Source organism: Netta rufina (assembly GCF_964035555.1).
Source record: "Netta rufina genome assembly, chromosome: 3".
NCBI lineage: Eukaryota > Metazoa > Chordata > Aves > Anseriformes > Anatidae > Netta > Netta rufina.
The window spans coordinates 33,365,036-33,385,617 of NC_140125.1; the positions used below are offsets into that span (position 1 = coordinate 33,365,036).

General features: G+C 37.6%; 1 protein-coding gene across 4 annotated transcripts in view; it reads right to left on the minus strand.

Moving 5' to 3' along the window:
- Positions 1–20,582, minus strand: part of STRN (striatin) — a 68,910-nt gene that overhangs the window by 44,309 nt on the left and 4,019 nt on the right. For all 4 annotated transcript variants that reach the window (XR_014618266.1, XM_084283515.1, XM_084283514.1 and 1 more), the window contains exons 2-5: positions 11,947–12,050; positions 5,417–5,490; positions 2,547–2,625; positions 416–580 (exon numbers count right to left, since the gene is read on the minus strand). Coding sequence is in view for 3 of the 4 variants with exons in the window: in XM_084283515.1 (XP_084139641.1) it covers positions 416–580; positions 2,547–2,625; positions 5,417–5,490; positions 11,947–12,050 (422 nt within the window). In the remaining variant the exon portion in view is untranslated. The remainder of the gene's footprint in view (positions 1–415; positions 581–2,546; positions 2,626–5,416; positions 5,491–11,946; positions 12,051–20,582) is intronic.

Sequence of the window (20,582 nt, forward strand, 5' to 3'; positions counted from 1 at the left end):
ACAATATGAGAATCTGCTTTTCAGATCCGACCACAAAAAAATCCTGTATCTCATATTGATTATCATGTCAAAGTCAGCATGCACCAGAAAAAACAAAGCCTGTAAGATATTTTAAGTTTCCAACAATCCAAATAAGCTGTTAACTTGAAACAATATTGACCTCTAATCACATATCAAATGTCTCGATTTGCCTTTATGCTGCCATGCAACTGGTAAAAAAAAAAACACAAACATGCTGCTTTTAAAGCTGCATATCTTAAAAGTTGTTCCCGTACTTACTGCTTTATGTAATAAAAGTAGTTAAAATTACGCTAATGTCCAATTAGAAAAAAGGCTCAAAATCTCAGTAAAAAGAAATCTGTTCTACACCATTAATCACATTTATGCAGAAAGAGAACATTTTCGTGATACTCACCCAATCATTGTGTTTTCTTTAATCTGGCCCTCTGTACCATTTACCATCGGTTCTTGATTTCTGTTTTCCTTCTCTGAAGCATCACTTGAAAGTCCCAGTAAAGCTCGTACTTGTTTTGACTTCACATCCAATATCGTGTCGGTGTAGCCCACTTCTTGCAGATACCTGTAGGACAGATCTCATGCTAATTTTTCACGCATATCTTACTCAAAACAGTAAATGAAAACTTCTCCCTAAACTCATCTTCAACCCCATAGCTTAGCAAAGTATGGTGCTGTGCTAACGAAACATGCTTATAAATCATCCTGTACCAGCTGCAGAGGGATCGCCTCTTGCAGTACCAGCCTCTACAGTCACTGAGGCGGGGGGGGAAGGGGGAAATAATCAAAGAGCCTAGCAGTCAGAGGTTATACAATACGTTATTCATTCATTTACTAAAATGGGTGGAAAAGCACTTTCAATTAAAATATTTACAACTGGCTTATAAAAATCGCCACAGTTGCATGTACAATATAGCCATTTTATTCTTCAACACATGGAAAACACACATGAAGCCTTACAAGACGTGTCAGATATGTTCCTTCCCCAGGCATTACTAGAAGCCTACAAAACAGAGGGAACAAAACCAAATTCTGTAGCTATAGCTACTACTAAAACCTGTTATTTGTAACGTACTATGTTTGATAAAATCTTTGCCTTGCCATTTTCTCATTCTTCAGAATCTGCAAACTATTAATTTGTCTCGCATATTTGGGTTGGTTTTGCTTGTATGAAAACCTTAAGGTCTAAAGTTGGCTCTTTCATCAATATGCAGTTGTACCTTTGCATACAGTAATGCATCTGGAAGACCAAATAACTGGTCTCTGTCCCTTCCTCTAGAAAAAGAAAGTTACTATCTTCTCAGAAACACCGAACAGATTAAATGATCAATATTCTGGATAACCCTGAAGAGTAGAAATACTAGTTCACAATAAAAGCTGTCACAAAACAAGGATATGCACTTTCCTAGCAAGAACATCCTCATCCGATTATTTAACGATATTCTTTACATAAACATATTTGCAGCGAAATACTGACTGATGACAGTATCAAAATCAATCGAGTCACCTATGCAAAACAGAGTCTGTCAGTAATACAACTTTTTTATTCAGCAGCGTGTAACTTACTCATGAATTACACTGGGAGGGAATGACTTGCCTTCAAATCACTGATCCAAGGCAAGACTACTTTATTTACATTTATTCAACTTACATGCAAATATATGGGTTCTCGAAAAAGAAAAGGAAGTAAAAGCCATCCAACTGACAAACTGGACAATTTAATTTTTGTATAACTGCTTGGAAATAGGTTCTTTCCAATAAAGCCCAGACTGTCCTTACCGTCTCCCTCCCCTCTCATTTAATCTTCTGTAACACAAAAACAGAATTGGATATCAAAATTTTGCTAGCTGATTAGAAGGCCACAGAATCTAGCTATCATCATAGTGAATGAGGCTAATGCATGGAAAAACAGACATAAGGAGACCTTGATGACAGGCCTTGAAGAGATCTTTTCAATTTAAACCAAGTCCTGTAACTAAGGCAAAAGCAAAACAAACAAACAAAAAAAAACAACCAGAAATATGACCAAGTACCATGGAACCGCATAACTCATTATGAGCAAAATTCAAAAATTTATTTGTATTAGATATTTGCGTCATTAAGATGAACTGAGAATTAGAAAGCTTCTAGTCTAACCTTCTTAGTGTTTTTTGCACATAGAGTAGACTAAAACAAAAGTTATCCCTCTCCAAACCAAGTTATTATTACTTTACGTAGCTGCAAAAAGAATTGTTTTATTTTGTAATTGCAAAAAGAATTGTAAAGTGTCATGACCTCCAAACAGATTGTTTTATTATACTCAGTAAAAGCAAATGAGATTGTCTGATGACAAGGCTTCTCACCTGAAGTTCTGAAACATTAATTTTTTTTCAAAAGCCTAGGAAAAGTAGGGCAGAAGCTGAATGAACTTCATCACACTAACTTTTCGTCAAAGAAAATCTAACAGAAAAATCAAATACCACCATCATCACATTTCATTACCAGATACTTTCCCTTGTATTCATTATTCAAGTTCTTCTCTCTATACTTACTGTCTTAGCAGCTGTCGTCCTTGTTTCCATATTAGCTGACTGTTTTGTTGTGGCTGAATCTCTGTTTCATTCCCTTCATCTGGAAAAGATTATTTAATTATAAGCAATTTTTCCTTTGTCCTACTTCTAAAAAATATGTCCATCCACTTGTGAAGGCAAATGTGATTTGTGTTAAGATTATTAGGAATGGTTGAATAACAAAATAAAAACTTCAACTGTCAAAAAACCAATCCAGATTAAAAAATGCATATAGCATGTGATTCTCGTACTACCTACACGTAACAAAGATCGTCAAGTACATCTTACTGCAGGAGACCAAGTTCCACTAGTCATTAGTGCCTTTCAGTCTGTTTCACATCCAAGAGTCCCTTTTTCATTAAGGGGACAATCATACAAACAATTTGGAGTCCCATATTTGCACTAGCCTTCTAGTGTGTGTGTATATATTTATATACATATATATAAATCTATGTGTGTGTGCGCACTCATAATTAAGTTTAAATACAAACACTTAACTGCAAACAATGTCAAGTACAACTGTACAAGTACTTGAACAGCGTCATGTACAATTATATCTATTTACAATTTTTGGTCAACCAGTTTCCTTATTTTTGGACCCATCAGACCTATTCACATCAACTTTATATTCATCTGTGTTTGCATTAGCTTTGGGGGAAGGAAAAAAAAAAAACAGCAGTATTTGTTTATTTTTTAACTTGAAAAGCTGATGAAAAAATTTCCACCACGTTTTCCATAACCACAAATCTGGATGCGAACAGTAGTACTCTGGGAAAATCCACAAAAAAATTACGTGGCTGTTCTGGTGAGAAACCTACCTGAATGCTGGCAACCAGCAGCTACACATTTATTGCATATATAGCTTCATACTACACCATGGTATTTTTTCCCCTCCCCAGGAGACAAATAAGCATACATGTATGCTTCCCAAGATAAAAGACTTTGGTTTATTATCTACAAAAGATAATAGATAAAACTCTATAAAACTAGAAGGCCTTGTGATCCAAACACTGAAGGATGAACAGTCTTCTTACATAGACAAAAATTAAGAACCAGAAAAACCTGGTATAATCCTATGAATAAATGAGTATGTGATACAGGAAGTATACTGTCCTCACTGAGAAGTCATTCTCCTTTAAATAACTGAATTCAAAACCAAACAAAACAAACAAGAAAACAAAACCCACAACCTCTACTGAAGAAGCTATCAAAGATTAATCAGAATTCACATGCAAGAGGAACCGTAAGAATTTTATCTATATTGAATTCACAAACCCATTTGATGGCAACCATGGCAAATCATCAATTGCACATAGATCTAAGAACAACTGAGCACAGCTTGACTCAATACACAAGCTCACTCTATGCAAGAGTTAACACACAACTGAGATAAATTTGCCTGAAAATCAATTTTGAAAGTGAAAACCTTCCTTCTGAAGGTTAAATACATCCTCAGTCAAGAGTTCTCTTTTTCTTACGTCTCAGAAATGATGACTGCTAGCAGTAACAGCAGTTTATAGATTATAATGAAGGGACTTGTATAACAAGAAAGTAACAGCAGATCTCATGAGAAGTAAAAAAGATATTTAAAAAAAAATCAGATCCAACTCTTACATCTAAACTGTCTTACTGGGTTTCCAAGAGATCACAGAGTAAACAACCAACAGGGATGCATTTGGAAAAACTGCTAGAAACACTTCTGTATTTTTTCCCTGACTGGCAAGATGGGGGAAGAAGAAGAAAAAGAAAAAAAGATCTATCCAAGACAACTCCAACAGTTGTTAGAGCAACATGCTATAGCTCCATCCTGAGAAACTACAAAAACGAGATCTGTAGAAGCTATCAGATATCTAGGATGCTGGTGTGATCAGGACAAGGTTTTCTAGTGGGCCATATATAGATTGGAGTCTTCCACCTGAGTAACACCAAATTAAACAATTCCTTCAGTTAAGGAAATGACCTGGATAATAATATGAAATAGAACTTTCAAAAACTTCATTGTATTTTGGACAGGAAAAGGGTCGTGTAAAATTTCATCATCAGCTGGTGCAGGATTTTTTGGTGGTTGTTTTTTTTTTTTTTTTTGATGGTGTTTGCATTTTTTTTTCCCAAAAAAATGATCTTCTGAATCCCATGAGGTGAGAGTTAACCATGACAGTAAAACATGCCAGCCCTTAGACAAACCAAATGACAGAGCTGAAGTCTGCAGACTATATATTCTTCCTTTATATACAGGTGATTCTGGTTGCTGTAGTAGAAGCATCAGGGGCCTGAGATGCAAAAATAGCTACCTATTACTTCTCCTCTCAAGCTCCTGACCTACAACATACTAAAGGTATAATCCTCATACCCTTCCCCCCAGGGAAACTAAGGATAGATAGGAACAGGGAAAAAGGAAGTAATTGCAATTCTGAATTCCTCAAGCTGAGTGCCATTGTCAAACTCTCACTTACGTCTAATACATATTTTCATACAAATTATGTACCACATAGTTCACATCCTTTGCTATTAACTTTTTATTCAGAAGAATTATTCAAAAATAAAAGGATTCTATAGCTATAAATCTAATAACTCTCTGTTCCAAAATATCCATACACATTACTTAGGAGATCAATTATTCTCTTCAGAAGCAGTCTGCTGGGTTTGCATTTTTTTTAAACTCATTTGAGACTCTTTTAGAGCATTAACATATTTTTAATTTTACATGAGTAAAATACAATCTTCATTAATTATGTCTATTCCCACTGACTCTACTAAGTGGCATATTTCATCAACACCATCATTTCAGCATTTGCACAAACCATAGCTGAGCTTTTATGTCAGTAATGAACTCATTCTTCATAAAGTCTTACCAGAATCATAGTTTGGTGGCTTCATATCTCCCTGATTCAATTCTGTGCCATATTTTAATTTGTGATACTTAGCCCTGAAAAGAGAAAAAAAAAATAAAAAATAATAAAACAAACAAACAAACAAACTATTAGCACATTTAAAGAGTATGGATAAATCCATAAATGTTACCTGTCTTCACTACAAAAGTCACTCCTTCTTTCTAGGGTATGTACAAAACAAGTAATTTCAGCAGGACTTCAGAGGTGCAATTTTGTCTAATTATTTTTTTCCAAGATTTAGAGGTATTTGCAAAGCAAATACTAATTAAACAGATCAGCAGTTAGTAGGTTGTACAGAATGGTTTTACTTCCTTTTGGCAATATGCTTGCTTCTCCCACCTCTACTCTTCTTTTTTTTTTTTCCCTTAAAACTTTCATTAAACTATCAAACATTTTTACTATCCACAACACTTCGTATTTCACTGTCACCTCAGTTAAGCAACCTTTTTTTTTTTTTTATCCTTCTTCAAGCTCTCCTCACTAAGGACTACTCTATACCAGTGCTGAAGTCTCGTGCTGATGGCAGCCCAGCAGCTTCACCAATTTGTCATACAGCTGCTAGAACTGACACTCAACTGAGTTAAAAATGGAGACTTCTCTTCCAGAAATACTTAGCCTACAGAAGGCCTATTGTAATAAACCCCACAAAGCATGCTATATGATAGTAAGACTAGCTAGAAGTAAAAGAAAAAAAGCATGACTGAAAAAGCTTCATCGTACAGAACCAGCCTCTATAAACAGAGAAAATAATGCAACAGTAGTACACCATTACAAATGTACATATAAGTTATTAAAGATTCATCAGAGTAGATCAAGTCTTATAACACAGTAATGAAGAGAAAAAGTGAGGCAAAGAGAGCCTCACTGTCTGCTCCCCCTCATCTCACGCTCATAGTAACTCCAGTTTCTATGATTGGTTTTGGCCAAATATGAAAGCTTTAAAAGACTCCAAAACCCTATAAAGTTTTGTAGACATTCCTAATCTTGTAGAGAAGCAGCACCCTCAATATAAGGCAAGAGAGAATTGAGGCAGTACTCGACATTCAGCCTGGCAGCAGCAGGAGGACCGACTGGCACACACGCAGGCACAGCTCCAATGCAAATGCAGCGAGCTGGGTGTAAGAAGGCAAGATGCAGGCTACCGAAGACAAAAAGGGAAAAAGAACAGACCCTCGTATAAACGAACAGGAAAATAGGCTTTACTGCCTCCACAACTCACAAGGGAACACTCCCACTTAAAAATTGTTTTTACAAAAATGAATGGGTGCGACACGTCACGATTGCGTAAGGCAAGTGCCACTAAGCTAGAACAACCCTATCAAGGGGGACTGGAGACAGCTTTCAAGTTACCTCTGCCTCTTGATTGCTTCTCGGGCATCCTCAGTATGTTATTCTTTTGTTTCCTTTTGCCTTTTCCTATTCCATCAAGCAAACTCATTACTTCTAATAAAATGATGCTGAGAGTAACTAGCAATGCTTAGTAGTTCTTTAACTTAAGTATTGACAGAACAAATTCCCTACTGATCCAGCTGCTTTCTAATTATAATAAACATTTAATTCCAGATGTCCAGAGTAATGTTTTGTGCCTTCTTATTGAAAATTTCCCCCCTCATTCAGGGCACTATAAAATCAGTTCAGCAAAGTGAGAGTATTCATCCACATTCTAATCTATTAATGGTAGTTTGTTTTTTTTTTTCACTTTTCTTTTTTTTTTTTCCCTCCTCATAATGCATGTTTTTTAAAGCCTTTATTATTATTTCTTACTACAAGAGGATAGCCTAGATTACATGGTCTTAAATGCCATAGGCCCTTAAATTTATTTTACTACTAAGCTGGACTAAGACTTCATCTTTCAGAAGATTTAACTTTGGGCAAAAGAGGCAGAGAAAAGTAGAAATACAGATATGTAAAAAAAGCTGACATACACTGTCAGCTCTTTAATTGCCTATCCCAAAAAGCAATCCTTATTTCTAGTTTTATTGAGAAGGTTAAAAACAAAAAGCTGTAGACCTTTGCCCATGTGAAGTGACAGAAAATCCAACGCCGAACTCAAACCTGAATTAACTAGAATGGATTAGCATAAATTCAGGTAGCTGAGCAAGACACCAGTCAGATATGAATCAGAAATATGAATACCATGTCAGAGTACACGGCCTGGTGAACCCATCTTCAACTACAGTCAACTTCTAGTTTAGAGGAGAGAAAAAGAGATAGATAAATAGCTAACAGTGCATTGAGACAAGGAGAAAATCTACACTAATTCTGCTCTAATTAGTAGCATCTTTATTGTATAGCTGACAATGTCAGAAGTATGAAAGACAATCTTCTTCCTTCTGAAGTATATTAAGGAAAGAGCTGAGCATAAGGATTCAGGCTCAATCTGCAAGGAACAGTCTTGACCATTCAATTTCACATACTGAAACCAAACGGTAAGCATCTTCTCATGAAAGAAACTAATTCTTGTCTATACACATTCTTAATATGGTTACTCCCTTAGCATGTTTATATTTACCTAATCCTACAGTAACCAAGTGTCTCCTGCCCACCTGTCACACTTATTTTCTCCATTTCCTCAGAAATTACATATTCCAGTCACTATCTGCTTGAAATTGGCCCTCAACAGTTCACTTTGAACTCTAGTTCACATATCACATCAGTGAGATGCTATTACCACAAAGGAAATCAAACACATTTCTTCTATAAATCAGTGTACAGAAAAATCAAAGTTCCTCCACCCTTTCTGTCACCTGGTCAAAAACAATGAGGTGGCTTTGGTGGTTTAGGGCAAGTGGAGAGATCAATCACAAAGACAAGCCTTATTATCTGAAACTTGATCAACTTTGGTAGTTTAACATCAATTTCTGAAAATTACATCTGCATTATTAACAGTATGCAGAGACTGGAAAATTACTTGAAAATAACTACCTTAAGGGCACAATTTTACAGGTGTCATTTTCCATCTGAAAACTAGCCTTGCAAGTTGTTTGGAAAAATCCTATTTCAGAGCTGAAAAACTACTTTACAAGGAAGATAGTCTTTGGAAGATAAGTATTACAATTGCTCTGCCTTTTTCACTTTCTTGTACAAGTAATTTATTAGTAGCAGTAGTGGTGGTATCTTTAAACTGTGTTTCCATTACATGAACGGTGGTTCGAGACATTCAGTGTTGCTGCAACAACACTGGAAGAGCTGCTCAGGAAAATGCTAAAAGCTTTCATCCTTCTAAATTTCCTAAAACTGAAAGCAATGAAACTTTTCTGAATGCTTCACACAGAAAAGTTTGATTCCAATCAATAAAGGCCACTGTTTCTTGGAAATATCTGTCGCCAGACCTGCAGTATCTGATCCAGCTGTGCTGAGGGAGCCTGCCAAAACATCCGCAGAAGATCTAGGAGTCGCCGCCAAACCAAGAGACATAAACAAGAAAGACTGCCAGGAACAGCACTGCAAGATGTTCTACCCAGGGGAGAGGGCGCCAGCCTTACTCTGATCAGACACACCAGTGCAGAGAACAACATAAAATTAAATCAAGTGTTTCTAGAGACATGGCTCAAGAGTCGAGTTCTTCGGCTGGAATATGTTAAAACAGGAAATGACCTAGACTAGATTATTAAATTAGACGTGTACTTGAGAGAAATAGAGCAACCAAACGTACTACATTTTGGTTAGCTCCTGAAAATCCAGAGAAAATAATGCAATTTATTGGTGGTGGAGCAACTATTAATATAGTAATAAAAAGTAACCCTGAAGTATGAATCGCCTTGCACTGCAATCTACTGGATGTTGGCAAAACTACATCAGAACTGCTGTTGAAAAGGTGGTACTGCTTAGCTACTAATTATCTCCTAAGTTCTCTTCTCTTTAGTGTATTAAGACTTTTCAGCAGAAATAACTTGGCTTCATATACAAACAATGGAAAGGTAATCTCACAATTACTGAGATAATGACTGAACATTAAAACTAGATTTGTCAGAAAAAAGCGTCATAATCCTTATGCAAACACCACTTTCTACCTTCCCTGCTATAAAATTATGCAAGTGCCATGAAATAGAAAACAATGACACTGCTTCCAAAGCTTATTATTTATAATTAGCTTAGGAAAAAAAAAAAAAAAAAAAAAGGAAAAAGAAATGCTGAAGACCCACTCTACAAAATAGCAGCTCATAAAAGCATGTACGTGAGAAAACCAGCGTCAATCATTGCTTGCTCTGAGGATACTGCAAGCACATACTACTTTGGGTCACAGTTTCACATTCTGTCCTTTACTAATAACCTGTTTATTTGACCTATCGAGGAAGGCTTTGGTACACTGCAAGGCCATGGCGGAAGTGGAAGAATGCAGGGATGTCTCCCTGCCCCCTCCCACCTGCACCACCCTTGTTATAACTTGACCAGAAATGTTTTCTTTCTACCTCATAGGATCTAATTTTTCAGCCCTGAGTTCCCAGTGGCAACAGCCAGCATATAAACTAACTACTGGCTGACCAGGCCAATAGCTGATTTAGGGAAGTGTTGGGAAAGAGAGTAGTGCTTCCAAGCTCCGTGTGTTGCCATTCCTTCAAGTATCAAGCAAGAACACTTGCTGGAAGACATTTCCAGCAGAAATACAAGAGCATTTCTTCAGTAACTGGCAAACAATACTACTGTTTAAAACCACAAACTGTTATAAATAGCTGTTCCAGCACACACCATTCACAAACATCACATTTACTTTGAGAACTATTTCACTCCCATAAAGAAACCATCAAACTCGATCAGATCAGCTGCCCATGTAGTTTACTGACCTAAGTAGCCGAGGCTAATAACACATACTGCAGGAAAAAAATATAAGAAAAAATACAAGATATGCATGTAAAAACTTCCAACAAGAGACCACTGGGAATTTTTCCTAATTCCGAATGTGAATGCTGCATTAGGATTTAAATGCCTAATTAATTTAGTTGGCTCTTACTGGATGCAATTGGTAGACATTTTCATTACAGATATGGAAATTAAAAATATTAACTCTTACAAAGCTTCTTTGATAGTGCACAGCAATATATTTATTTAGTCTGATCATTTTGGATAAATTACTAATTTACCTGCATTATGAGCTTGAAGTATTAGAGAAACACCTTAGTAACCAGGATACCTCCCTTAGTTTTGAAATACGAGAAATCTTACTGAATATTATTCCTTAGAGCATAACTTTATCTGTACAAGAACATACTCTGTTCTCTCTCTATCTTCTTTTAAAGTGACTCCAATCTTCACAATGATGCTTCAAATAGACTTTCCATGGCTATAAACTACTATCTCCGTTATGCAGAAATTTGTCATTTTTCTATGCTATTTGATATAAGATCAGTGCCATACGAAGGCCTGCGAAAAAGGCTATCTACCTTAGTGTTCCTCTGATAACTCCCTGAGGCAAAAGCAAGTATGCTGAAGCTCTGAGGCTACTGATATCCAGAAAAACAGCTGCAGCTCTATGCTAGCAAATAAATTGGTAACTACTGGAAAAAGTCAAACTGGATGGTGTAAGGCATGTCTCGTATGCCAACAGAGCCCAAGTAAGATGAGAAAATCTAAATACAATACAGTGATGTACAACTATTAGAATCCTTTTTTTTTTCATCTAGCAGCAATAATCTATTCCTTGTATGTGCACATGTATATTTCTGCTAAATCAAGCAATTTAAAACAGTTCATTTTATTAGCATTTAATGAAAGAGAAGTAGGAATAATGTGATAGGGAAATGGTACACAAGCAATGATTGCTTTGCAGTAGTACCACAAGCATACACTTTAGTTAAAGCATTTTAAAACACATCTTAATAATAAATAAAAAAATGATAATTACAAGTCACCCTGCCCTGAAGTAAATCACTGGAGTAGAAAGACTTCTCCAAACACAATAAAAATAAGTTGTTTGCTTCAAAGATTAGAGCAACAGTAACATATGTATAAAACAGACTAGAGACTTCCATTGAAATTCCCATAAACAAAGAAACTAACATTTTATTAGTTGGTAAACACAGACACTTCTTCATTCCTCACACAATTAACCAGAAGATATTCCCATAGAGTCTATCATATTGTAAAGTCTAAGAACTTAGCAAGATCAAAACCTAACAGTTACTAAAGACTTAAGACAGCCAAGATTTCAGCTACTAGATATTAACAAACAAAGCTAGCCCTTTGAACCAAAAGGGAATATTCCAATTCTGGAGTATAATCTATACAGTTAGGTGGAATCTTACCAAGAAAAGGAATTAACTATTCATCAGCTGTGGGCTTTCCTCCCATATTTCTGGAACCATATTATATTAGCTATTGTTACCAGAATACAAGCATTTAGACTGCTATTTACTATTGGTAAATATTACTATTTAACAATTTGTGAGCTGATTGTATATATAATAAATTTCTCTCATCTTGGTCAGACACAGAGGCAACAGTATCTGTCTTCAGAATTTCCTCATCATGTACTCATCACCAAATGAATGTACCTTTCCTGTTTAAGTGCATATTCCAGCATTTTGATTCTCCGCACTAGATCCTTCTTCAGATTTTCTTGTCCCTTCCTTTCACCTTGAAGGAAAGCGATCTGGGCCTGCAAAAGAAAATATTCAATGTAGAAACTGTTTCCTCAAAACCATTCAGCAGAGCTCAATCCTTCCTCCCCCCTCAAGTTACTTTCAAATTGATTTGTACAGTTCAAAAGAAGTTGGCTTAGTGTGTTTCATAAACATTTAATGCCTAAACTAAACACTGCATAGATAAGCCTTCTAAACTGCATGCTCATTACAGATCCTAAAAAAAAATACAAAGATAAGAAATAAAGCAATTCTAATTTGTTTGACGGGCTTTATTTACTTTCATGGATAAACATTCAATCAAGGATAAGGAATAGATAGAGTAAGCATACAAAAAAACCTTCAGCAGATGAAAGCATTTACCAACAATAAGTAGAAGATGGAAAAGTATTTCTGCTTACTATCTGAAGTAGTATATAATTAGTACACTGTTGTACAGATACATTAGATACATGATACTAGTCAGAGAAATGAAGTACAGCATGTTCAACTAAAAGAAAAATAAAACCCTGTTTGTAATACAGTGCCAACTGTTAATTATAATACTAAAATAGGTTACAGAAAGATCACCAGAAGTACTGTAATTAAGAGAGAAAAATGGGAACCAGGGAAAGGTATTTTGGTGAGAGAGAAGAGGAGAGAAGTAGTACAGAAGTAAATAGAAGTGGAAAACAGACATCTAGCCTTTATCGACTTTCAGCAGAGTAGGGATTTAGTTGCCTGTGAAAAACCTCCTTTAAATAGAAAGTGATGATAACCACAAGATACTCATTCCTAATCATAAAGACAGAACTACCTGCTTTTGTACTTTATGCTTAAAACAAGCCCATTACAAAAGACAGGTTCTCTCCCAAGTCATGAAGTATGCTTTAGACAAAAAACACCTCTGGGCAGTCTCCACTTCACACTTCAGCCCCCCTGTACTGCCAGCTGCCCACTGTTTTCAGTATCACAAGCTTTGATGCTGCCTCTGCAGCTAAGTCTCAAAGCATCCCATGCATTTGCTGAAAAGCATGAACAGCATAAAAGGCAACTAGTCAAGACCATCAGCCATTGAACACGAAAACCAGCAAATCTTTCATTTCTACAACCATCCTTTATAGAGAAGTCTGATGTTTTCTACAGGTACTGCAGTCTGCACCAATCTCTCAGGAAAAGTTTGTGAGAAACAAACAAATACTGTCCCTAGCTGCCACAATTTTGAAAGCAGTCCCCAGATATTGTAATTAATGAAGCAAGAGACTTCTAAAGAATAACTTACTTGACTTTAGGTTTTTACCTTGCTTGATGGTGGTCAGCTAGATCAGCTGCTTTAAAATAAGATACCAGCTGACGTAATTTTGTTGCTCAAACACAGCCGGTAAATAGCATGACAGGCACCTGAAGAAGCCCTAGCTACCAGTCACCAACTACAGCAGCCAGGTTATGACACATGGCAAACATTGACTCCTCTCCAATGAAGTCTTCATCTTCACTGGGGAAAATGTATTTCGCTTCCCAAAAAGCCTCAGCCAAATGAGAGGAAAGCACCAAGCTTCTCACTTGGAACTCAATCTGGAATGAGCAAAGAGCTGCAATCAAATTTAATGCTCACTGTACAGGATGGGAAAGTTGCGGTACCGTCTTGGGAGCCATCATTTTCTTACACTGTGCATTTTAACTGTGCAGTGAGCACTTCAGGCCCATCCAGCTTATCAATGATAGAAACACCTCAAGCACATACAAATCAGCTTGTAATAACTGTACAGACCCCAGATCACAATGCAGAGAGATGTGCACCCTGATAATAATTTTGCTCTCCATGACCCAAACAGGCCCAGGAGAAACAAACACATACTGTTCCAACTAAGAAAGCGAAAGAACATTGAAGAACACTATTAAAAAAGTAAATAATGTAAATATGTAGTCAGCCAAAGTGAAAAGGATTGCCCAATGACACCAGGCACGAAGCCCGTGTCCCTGCAGGCCAGCCCGCCTGGGCCCGCCTTGCCCGCTGCCCTGTGGCAGCACGGCCATGGCGCGGCCCTCACCGCCATAGGCCCAGCAGGGAGGTCAGCCACTGCCTCCACCAGCAGTAGACTGGGCAGAGGAAACACATGGCCTCTGAGCGGCTTTGAGATGAGAGACATAAGTGGACTTGACTTAAAAATACTGTATTACACACCTCCTTTACATAAAAGTGAGCAGCGCTGCTCATCACTGCACTCCTCTGCTATAGGGCAGGCCGGGCTCTGTGACCTGACTAATCGTTTGAGAGCCAGCACCATCTCAAGCACATAAAGTAGTGTAAATAGCAATACTAACCACCTCTGGAGCTGAAGCACCTACATTTTATAATTCAACAGGAAAAAAAAAGGATTGTGCTGTACCTACTCAGAGCCACCAGCACGCTCTGTAGGTAATACCCATACTATACATGAAGAAAGGCTGCTGGAAGAAATGTTAATTGATTCTTTGAACCTCTTTTGCTGTCAGTGATACACCAACGCTGTCACTGATGTCTTACAACTTTTCTTGTTCCTAGGCTTCCAAGAAAAGCTCACAGCTATTACTCAAAAAGCACGCAGCAGCAACAACAGGCTGGAATCAGCAGCCCGTGAGCTGCCTTTCCAGCCCTGCACAGGCTTTGGCTTTCATTTCATTTCACGTTGATAACACAAAAAAAGTAAGGAGAATATTCCCCCATCTTTCTCATCAGGAATTAGCAATTCTTATTCCTTATTTATGGAAGTATGGAATAATTACAATTAGGTTGGTCTTAAATCATCCTTTATGTACGTAAGCAGAAAGTTTCGTGTCACTAGTTAAGAAATTCTTGATGAAAATATTAAGGTTAAATTGTAACAAACATGAGGACAGCATTAAAATAATAACTAAAATCTTACATTAACCATAATACTGAACAGTCCATATGTCAGAAGCGTATTTCCCTCTTTACAATGTTTTGCAATTAACTGAAAACATGCAGAGGAACCTAGATGTTCATACTACAAATGAAACAATTTGTAATATAAACGAATACTTAATTTACATAGCTAAAATGACAAATGATGAGATCAAGCAGTATTTGCTCAGTCTGTAGCACAAAATGGTTATAATTCTAGGTTTATCATTTCTGATCAAAATATTTAACCAATACCTGCATAAGTATCTGTGCAAACAGTTCACATGTAAGAGGTCTGAGTGCTGACATGACAGAAAGTATAACTGAACTGCACAACTACAGTTTTCTTATAATTAGAGTAAATGGCAGAATTTTATAAACAAATTTGGACTGCACAGACAACTCCCCGTTGTCGCAGCTTTGGTGCAAGCCGAACCACAGGTGGGAGCTACCGGACAGCTACAGAGCAAGGGAGGAATGCTTCAGCTCCCCATAAACTGTAACACTCCCTGCTTTACACTTGTGCTTTGGCCACTCCTCGGAAAGTTTGCCAAAAATGTCAAGAATTCACAACCATGCCCAACAAACAGGTTTTGTGACAACTGACCTTCTAGCTAATAAAATACATCAAGTTGTAAACTAGTCATCAGAAACCTCTAAAACTGCCCACGGGGATCACGCAAAACCCCATATTGTTTCTTGCCCTATGGGTGGGGCACAGCTCTCTATAACGCAGCCAGCCCTGCTGGCTCAGCACTGAAGCCTCACAGCAGCAGCAACCTCCTGTTTATTCCAGGCTAAGTGCTAGGAGTTGCTGTATTACAGCTAATCTGTTAAATTAAAATCAAGAGAGTCAGGTGGAGGGGAAGAAGGGAAAAAATAGGATACATGGAACAGTCTGATAGTCTGTGTCAGCTACTATTGTACAGTCCATTTTCCCCCCACTTTATCTATTAAAGTTTTTGGTATTACCAACTACAACAAAAGCTTTAAGTTTCAAGAGCATCTGGTCTAAGTTAACTGTACTGTAAATATCTTAACTGTTCCATTTCTTCACCATGAGATTTTAAAAATAACATTCATTTTTAAGTTTAAAAGAAAAAAAAAAAAAAAAGGAAAAACAGAATCTCAGGTGTGTTTAAGAAATTCCCCAGAAGGCTCTAGGGTCACTTTACTGTGAAATGGACAAAACTGTAAGGCAATGTGCTACTTAGCACAGTGTTAGAAACTTTATTATTATTTTTGAAGTTGTTGCCTTCCTAATACACGTCTTATAAATACAGAAATACCATCAAACAATTACACTGCACCTTAATACATATGGATGTTATCAATGTTTAAAAAGTAGGCTGAAATTTACACTTTCTGGAATCATCACCCACAGTGACAAGGATGTCAAAAAGTATACCTGCACAGCTTCTTAGACTGGCATCCTGACATTACAGAAAAGAAAAATAGTTACGAAAATTTTAACTTGAACAGAAAATGTTTACAAAGAAACAATGCTATGGCTACTAAACAAATTACTCATGTTTACTATCAACTTCTATCTGTTTATAACTTTTACAGCTATTTTAAGTTAAAAGGGTATGTTTGTGTTTTTTAATTATTAAGACTCAAAAAACACTAAACGCCTTTCCATTCATTTCTTTAAAGTATTTCTCTTAAATTTTAAAATAAGTAGCACTTCAAGTTTTGGGGCACTTGAAGGTCAACAGCCATCATTTGGCAAAGTAAGAGCTATTAAGATACACAATCGTGTACGTACCGCTTCTCTAATTCAACAACAAGGTCTTACCAGGTTGGGAGATAGATGGCAAGGGAGGGAAAACACTCTGAGGAAAATATTGTAAAAACATGTAAATAGCTAGAATAACGAAACAGCTTTACAGATGGACCAGCCTACAACAGTTGTCCTAACCGGTCTGCCAAGATCTGCCAGAACAATTCTGCAGGCTGTCAGGTGTGCTCAGCATTGCAGATTACAGTTGCCACACGGAAGCGATACATGGCAAGTCTGTTTGTAAATAGGTGCAGGCATGCCCTGAAGAATCAGGGGGAGAAGAGGAGATAAAAACCAGGTATACCTGAGTATGTACATGAAGGGGGAATAGCTGCGGTCTAGCACCACTGGCAAACAATTTTTCAGGCGCCACACTTGAGAAATGTTGAAAGTCACACCCACAAATTTGCAGCTCCCAGTCCTCCGAGCGACGAGCAGCTAGAATGCTTCTCTATGTGCCTGCAGCCATTGGAGATAACACAAACTGCGGTAGGACCGCCGGCAGGAGCAGGATGCAGGTACTGATTCTGAACGCTTCCCATCGTGGAGAACATGTGATCCTGCCGAGCACGCGAGGTCTGAACTGCTAAACCATCACCAGGTTAAAACACACTTGATGCCTTGTATTTCAGGAGTTGATTTTACTCCAAAAAACGGCATCAATTTGCTCCATTACTGGCATTAGAGATAAGCACTGAGAAAGTTAAACCAGCCAAATGAGATCAAAGATATCGCTTACAGTAAGAAAAGAGAGTTGCAAAAGCCATCCACTTACATTCTTCATCTCTTTGAAAAGATTGTTTCAAAACCAACTTGTTATCAGTCAATTTAAAACTCCTAGTAGGTCATCCAGAATCAAAGATGATTTACTAATTTATTCCTGGCAATACCTTGATTACTAATTTAATCATCTCACCCAACAGGAACGCTTTTCTTTCTGCAGTTTGAAGTGCTTTACTACGTAGATCTCTTTTCAGATAGCCAGTCTCTCTTTTATCCACTCTTTGCTACTGCCTTTCACTATTCTAGCAACTGCAAACATTGAAGTATCTGCTGAGTTAGACAAGCAATATACATTCAGCTTATTTAATCAGTCTTCAGAATTAAAATTCTCTTTAATCCTTCAGTCCTTTCTGTAATACACTTAAGTGGAGAGCATTAACTTTTTTTTTTTTTTTCCTTTTGAGTCACAGGAGCACGCTCCACGCAGACTGACGTAAGGCCAAAGAGATGACATTTTCAATGTGATGTAATTTTGTAGGCAACACTGTGGTGCCTTGTCACAAAATAGCAGCGTATTATGAGCTCAAGTCCAAACTGTAAATGCCCGAATATAATTCCCTTCCACTTGCCATACAAGATCCCACGCACAGAAGGGCAAAAATGCAGCAAGAGCAACCAGCAGCAAGACCGATACACAGACTTCTGGCCCGCATCTAAACTGTGACAATGGAAGTTCACGGTCCGAAGGCGTCACTTGGGCACCATGAGACAAGGGAGAACAAATCTGAAGGAGAAAGGCAGTGGCTCTGCCACAGGAAGAGGAGCAAACCAGACAACCTCACAAGCATTTGGGAAGGCAGTGGGCACACACTACTGGTTTTTGCTGCCACAGCCAGGAACACCTACGCCGTGCCCTCAGGCACGCCTCGGCACCCCGAACTGACTGCGGCACCAAGTGGGGCAGACACCAAATGAAATAATTTTGCCCTCACCTCCTGTTTACAAGCACAGCTACGAACATTATGCATGCCGGTTCTGTTGGATGCTTTTGCAATCCTGCCCTATGCGCCTGACTGCCCTAAAAGGAAACATATCCCTGGCTAAGAGCAGAAAAATGCAATCTTTCCACACTGCAATCTTGCATTTAACTTCTTTGTTGCTGGGTTACTTCAGCATATTCTATTTCTGTTTGTATCAGCAAACTCTGTACAAATAGGAAAATAAGATCTTCTAGATGAATCAAACTACCACCACACACCAAGCAGGCCACTATAACAAGGTAAACCTTCATTTTCCCTCTTGAGGGTATTTTTATTTTTAGTGTATTGTCTGCAGAGGTTGGATCCCGAGAGCTCTAACGAGATACAGAAGATCAGTTTAAAGTATCTAAGCATTTCTCAGCAATTAAAAAAAAAAAAAAAAAGCAACAACAACAACAACAAAAAAAAAACAATAACAATCCCTCCCCTGTTTATCAGTCAGTTCTTGCCACTTCTCAGCTAACAAACTTAGAAGGGATGACTTGAGGAGGCCTGGCAGCCTTGCCAAATCAAAAATGTGAGTAGGTTACTGACCGATACCTATCTATTTTCTCACAGAACTGTGCACGGATATCAATTTTAGTTGAGGCTTAATATTTCTGTAGCCTTATTTCTTTTAGCATTAAAGCAAGGTGAGCCAAAAATCCCTTCAGATGCATGTGATCTTCCTTTGGGAATCTTACACAGCCTGGTCTGGAACTAGTAAATAAACTCTCCGTGTCTACTGAAACTCAGATAAAGGGCGAGTTATATTTGCAACTTCTTGTTCAAACAGTGCAAAGTTACTTACCCCTTATGCAATAAAAGTGACATGAGCAAAGACCTTCAACAGAAAAATGAGTCCTACAGCTGGAGTAGCACACAGCCATACCAGTTTAGATTATAAACACGCATCCAAAAAGGCACATGATCCTTCACTATAGGCTAACCTGACACCAAAAAAAAAAACCAACACCAAAGTTGTGCACCTAGACCAATAAAAACTATTTTTCACTTCAGCAATATTCAAATATTAAATATCAAGCCATGAAAATCAGACAGTACTTTATTATTCTGAAGTATAATACTGTGAAAAAAAAGTTTCTAAGCTTGAAAGACCACTTGGAGACAACGGTAAGCCTTCACACATTTGCAAAATTCTGTGCCTGCTCATACCACGTTCACATTTACAGTAGCACCTTCCTAAATGAGTTAGACCCAATTAAAAAGCATTTCATGCACTTTTGCTAACTTACAGGTTTTAAGAGATTTGAGAAGAATGTGAAAACCTGATGCTTGGAAACACTGGGATCGTTTATGTAACAAAAAATATCACAAGTCTATAAAACTCAAGTACAGACCTGCAGAGAACCGGTCTCATCAGATTTTATTTACATTCCACTTCTCCACAAAAGCTCCAGATTTCTCTAGTGCAGCTCTTTAGTCACTCAGCATCTACTCCCACCAGTCCTCCTGGTTTGAGTAAGACAAGTCATGACGGCTTATCAATGAGAATACGGGGATTAGCTGGCAGTCGTGCATGTCAGCAAACAAACAGGAAAAAAAAGGAGCACAGAAGCTTCTCTTTGCTTTGCATGAATTTGGCAACTAGAAAGTTTGCTACAAGAAGTTATCAGAAGATTTGTTAAAAGAAGTTATCAGAAGAAAGAACATCTGGTAGCCACTGAGACCCAGTTAGCATCATCTTTCCCAACTAAATGTGCCTCAGTCTTCTGACTTATTTTCATCCACTCTTCTTTTGATTTATCTGATGTGTTTGAAACATGTAAGTTGAAAATATTGTCCTTTTGGGGTGGAGAGGAATTTAATACTGATCACTGTTTTCTTTGTAATATCTGCCTTACCAGGAGAAATATTTTATCAAAGACTTCCACAGCACTTCTGCCAACTCCTTTTTCACAGAGAACCTCTGAGATTTGATGTACGCATTCATATCTGAAAAATCTTACACAAAACTTCTTCAAATGCCATTTTATCTTCCATTTTATTGGCAAAACCACCTTCAACGCCTCAGGAGTTTTCTTCTAACTAAGCAGCTGATATTATCAACTCAGCACTCACTTCTTTTTTCTCTGAGCAGTATTTCTGTATTGTCCAGCTATCGCAACAATTTTTGACT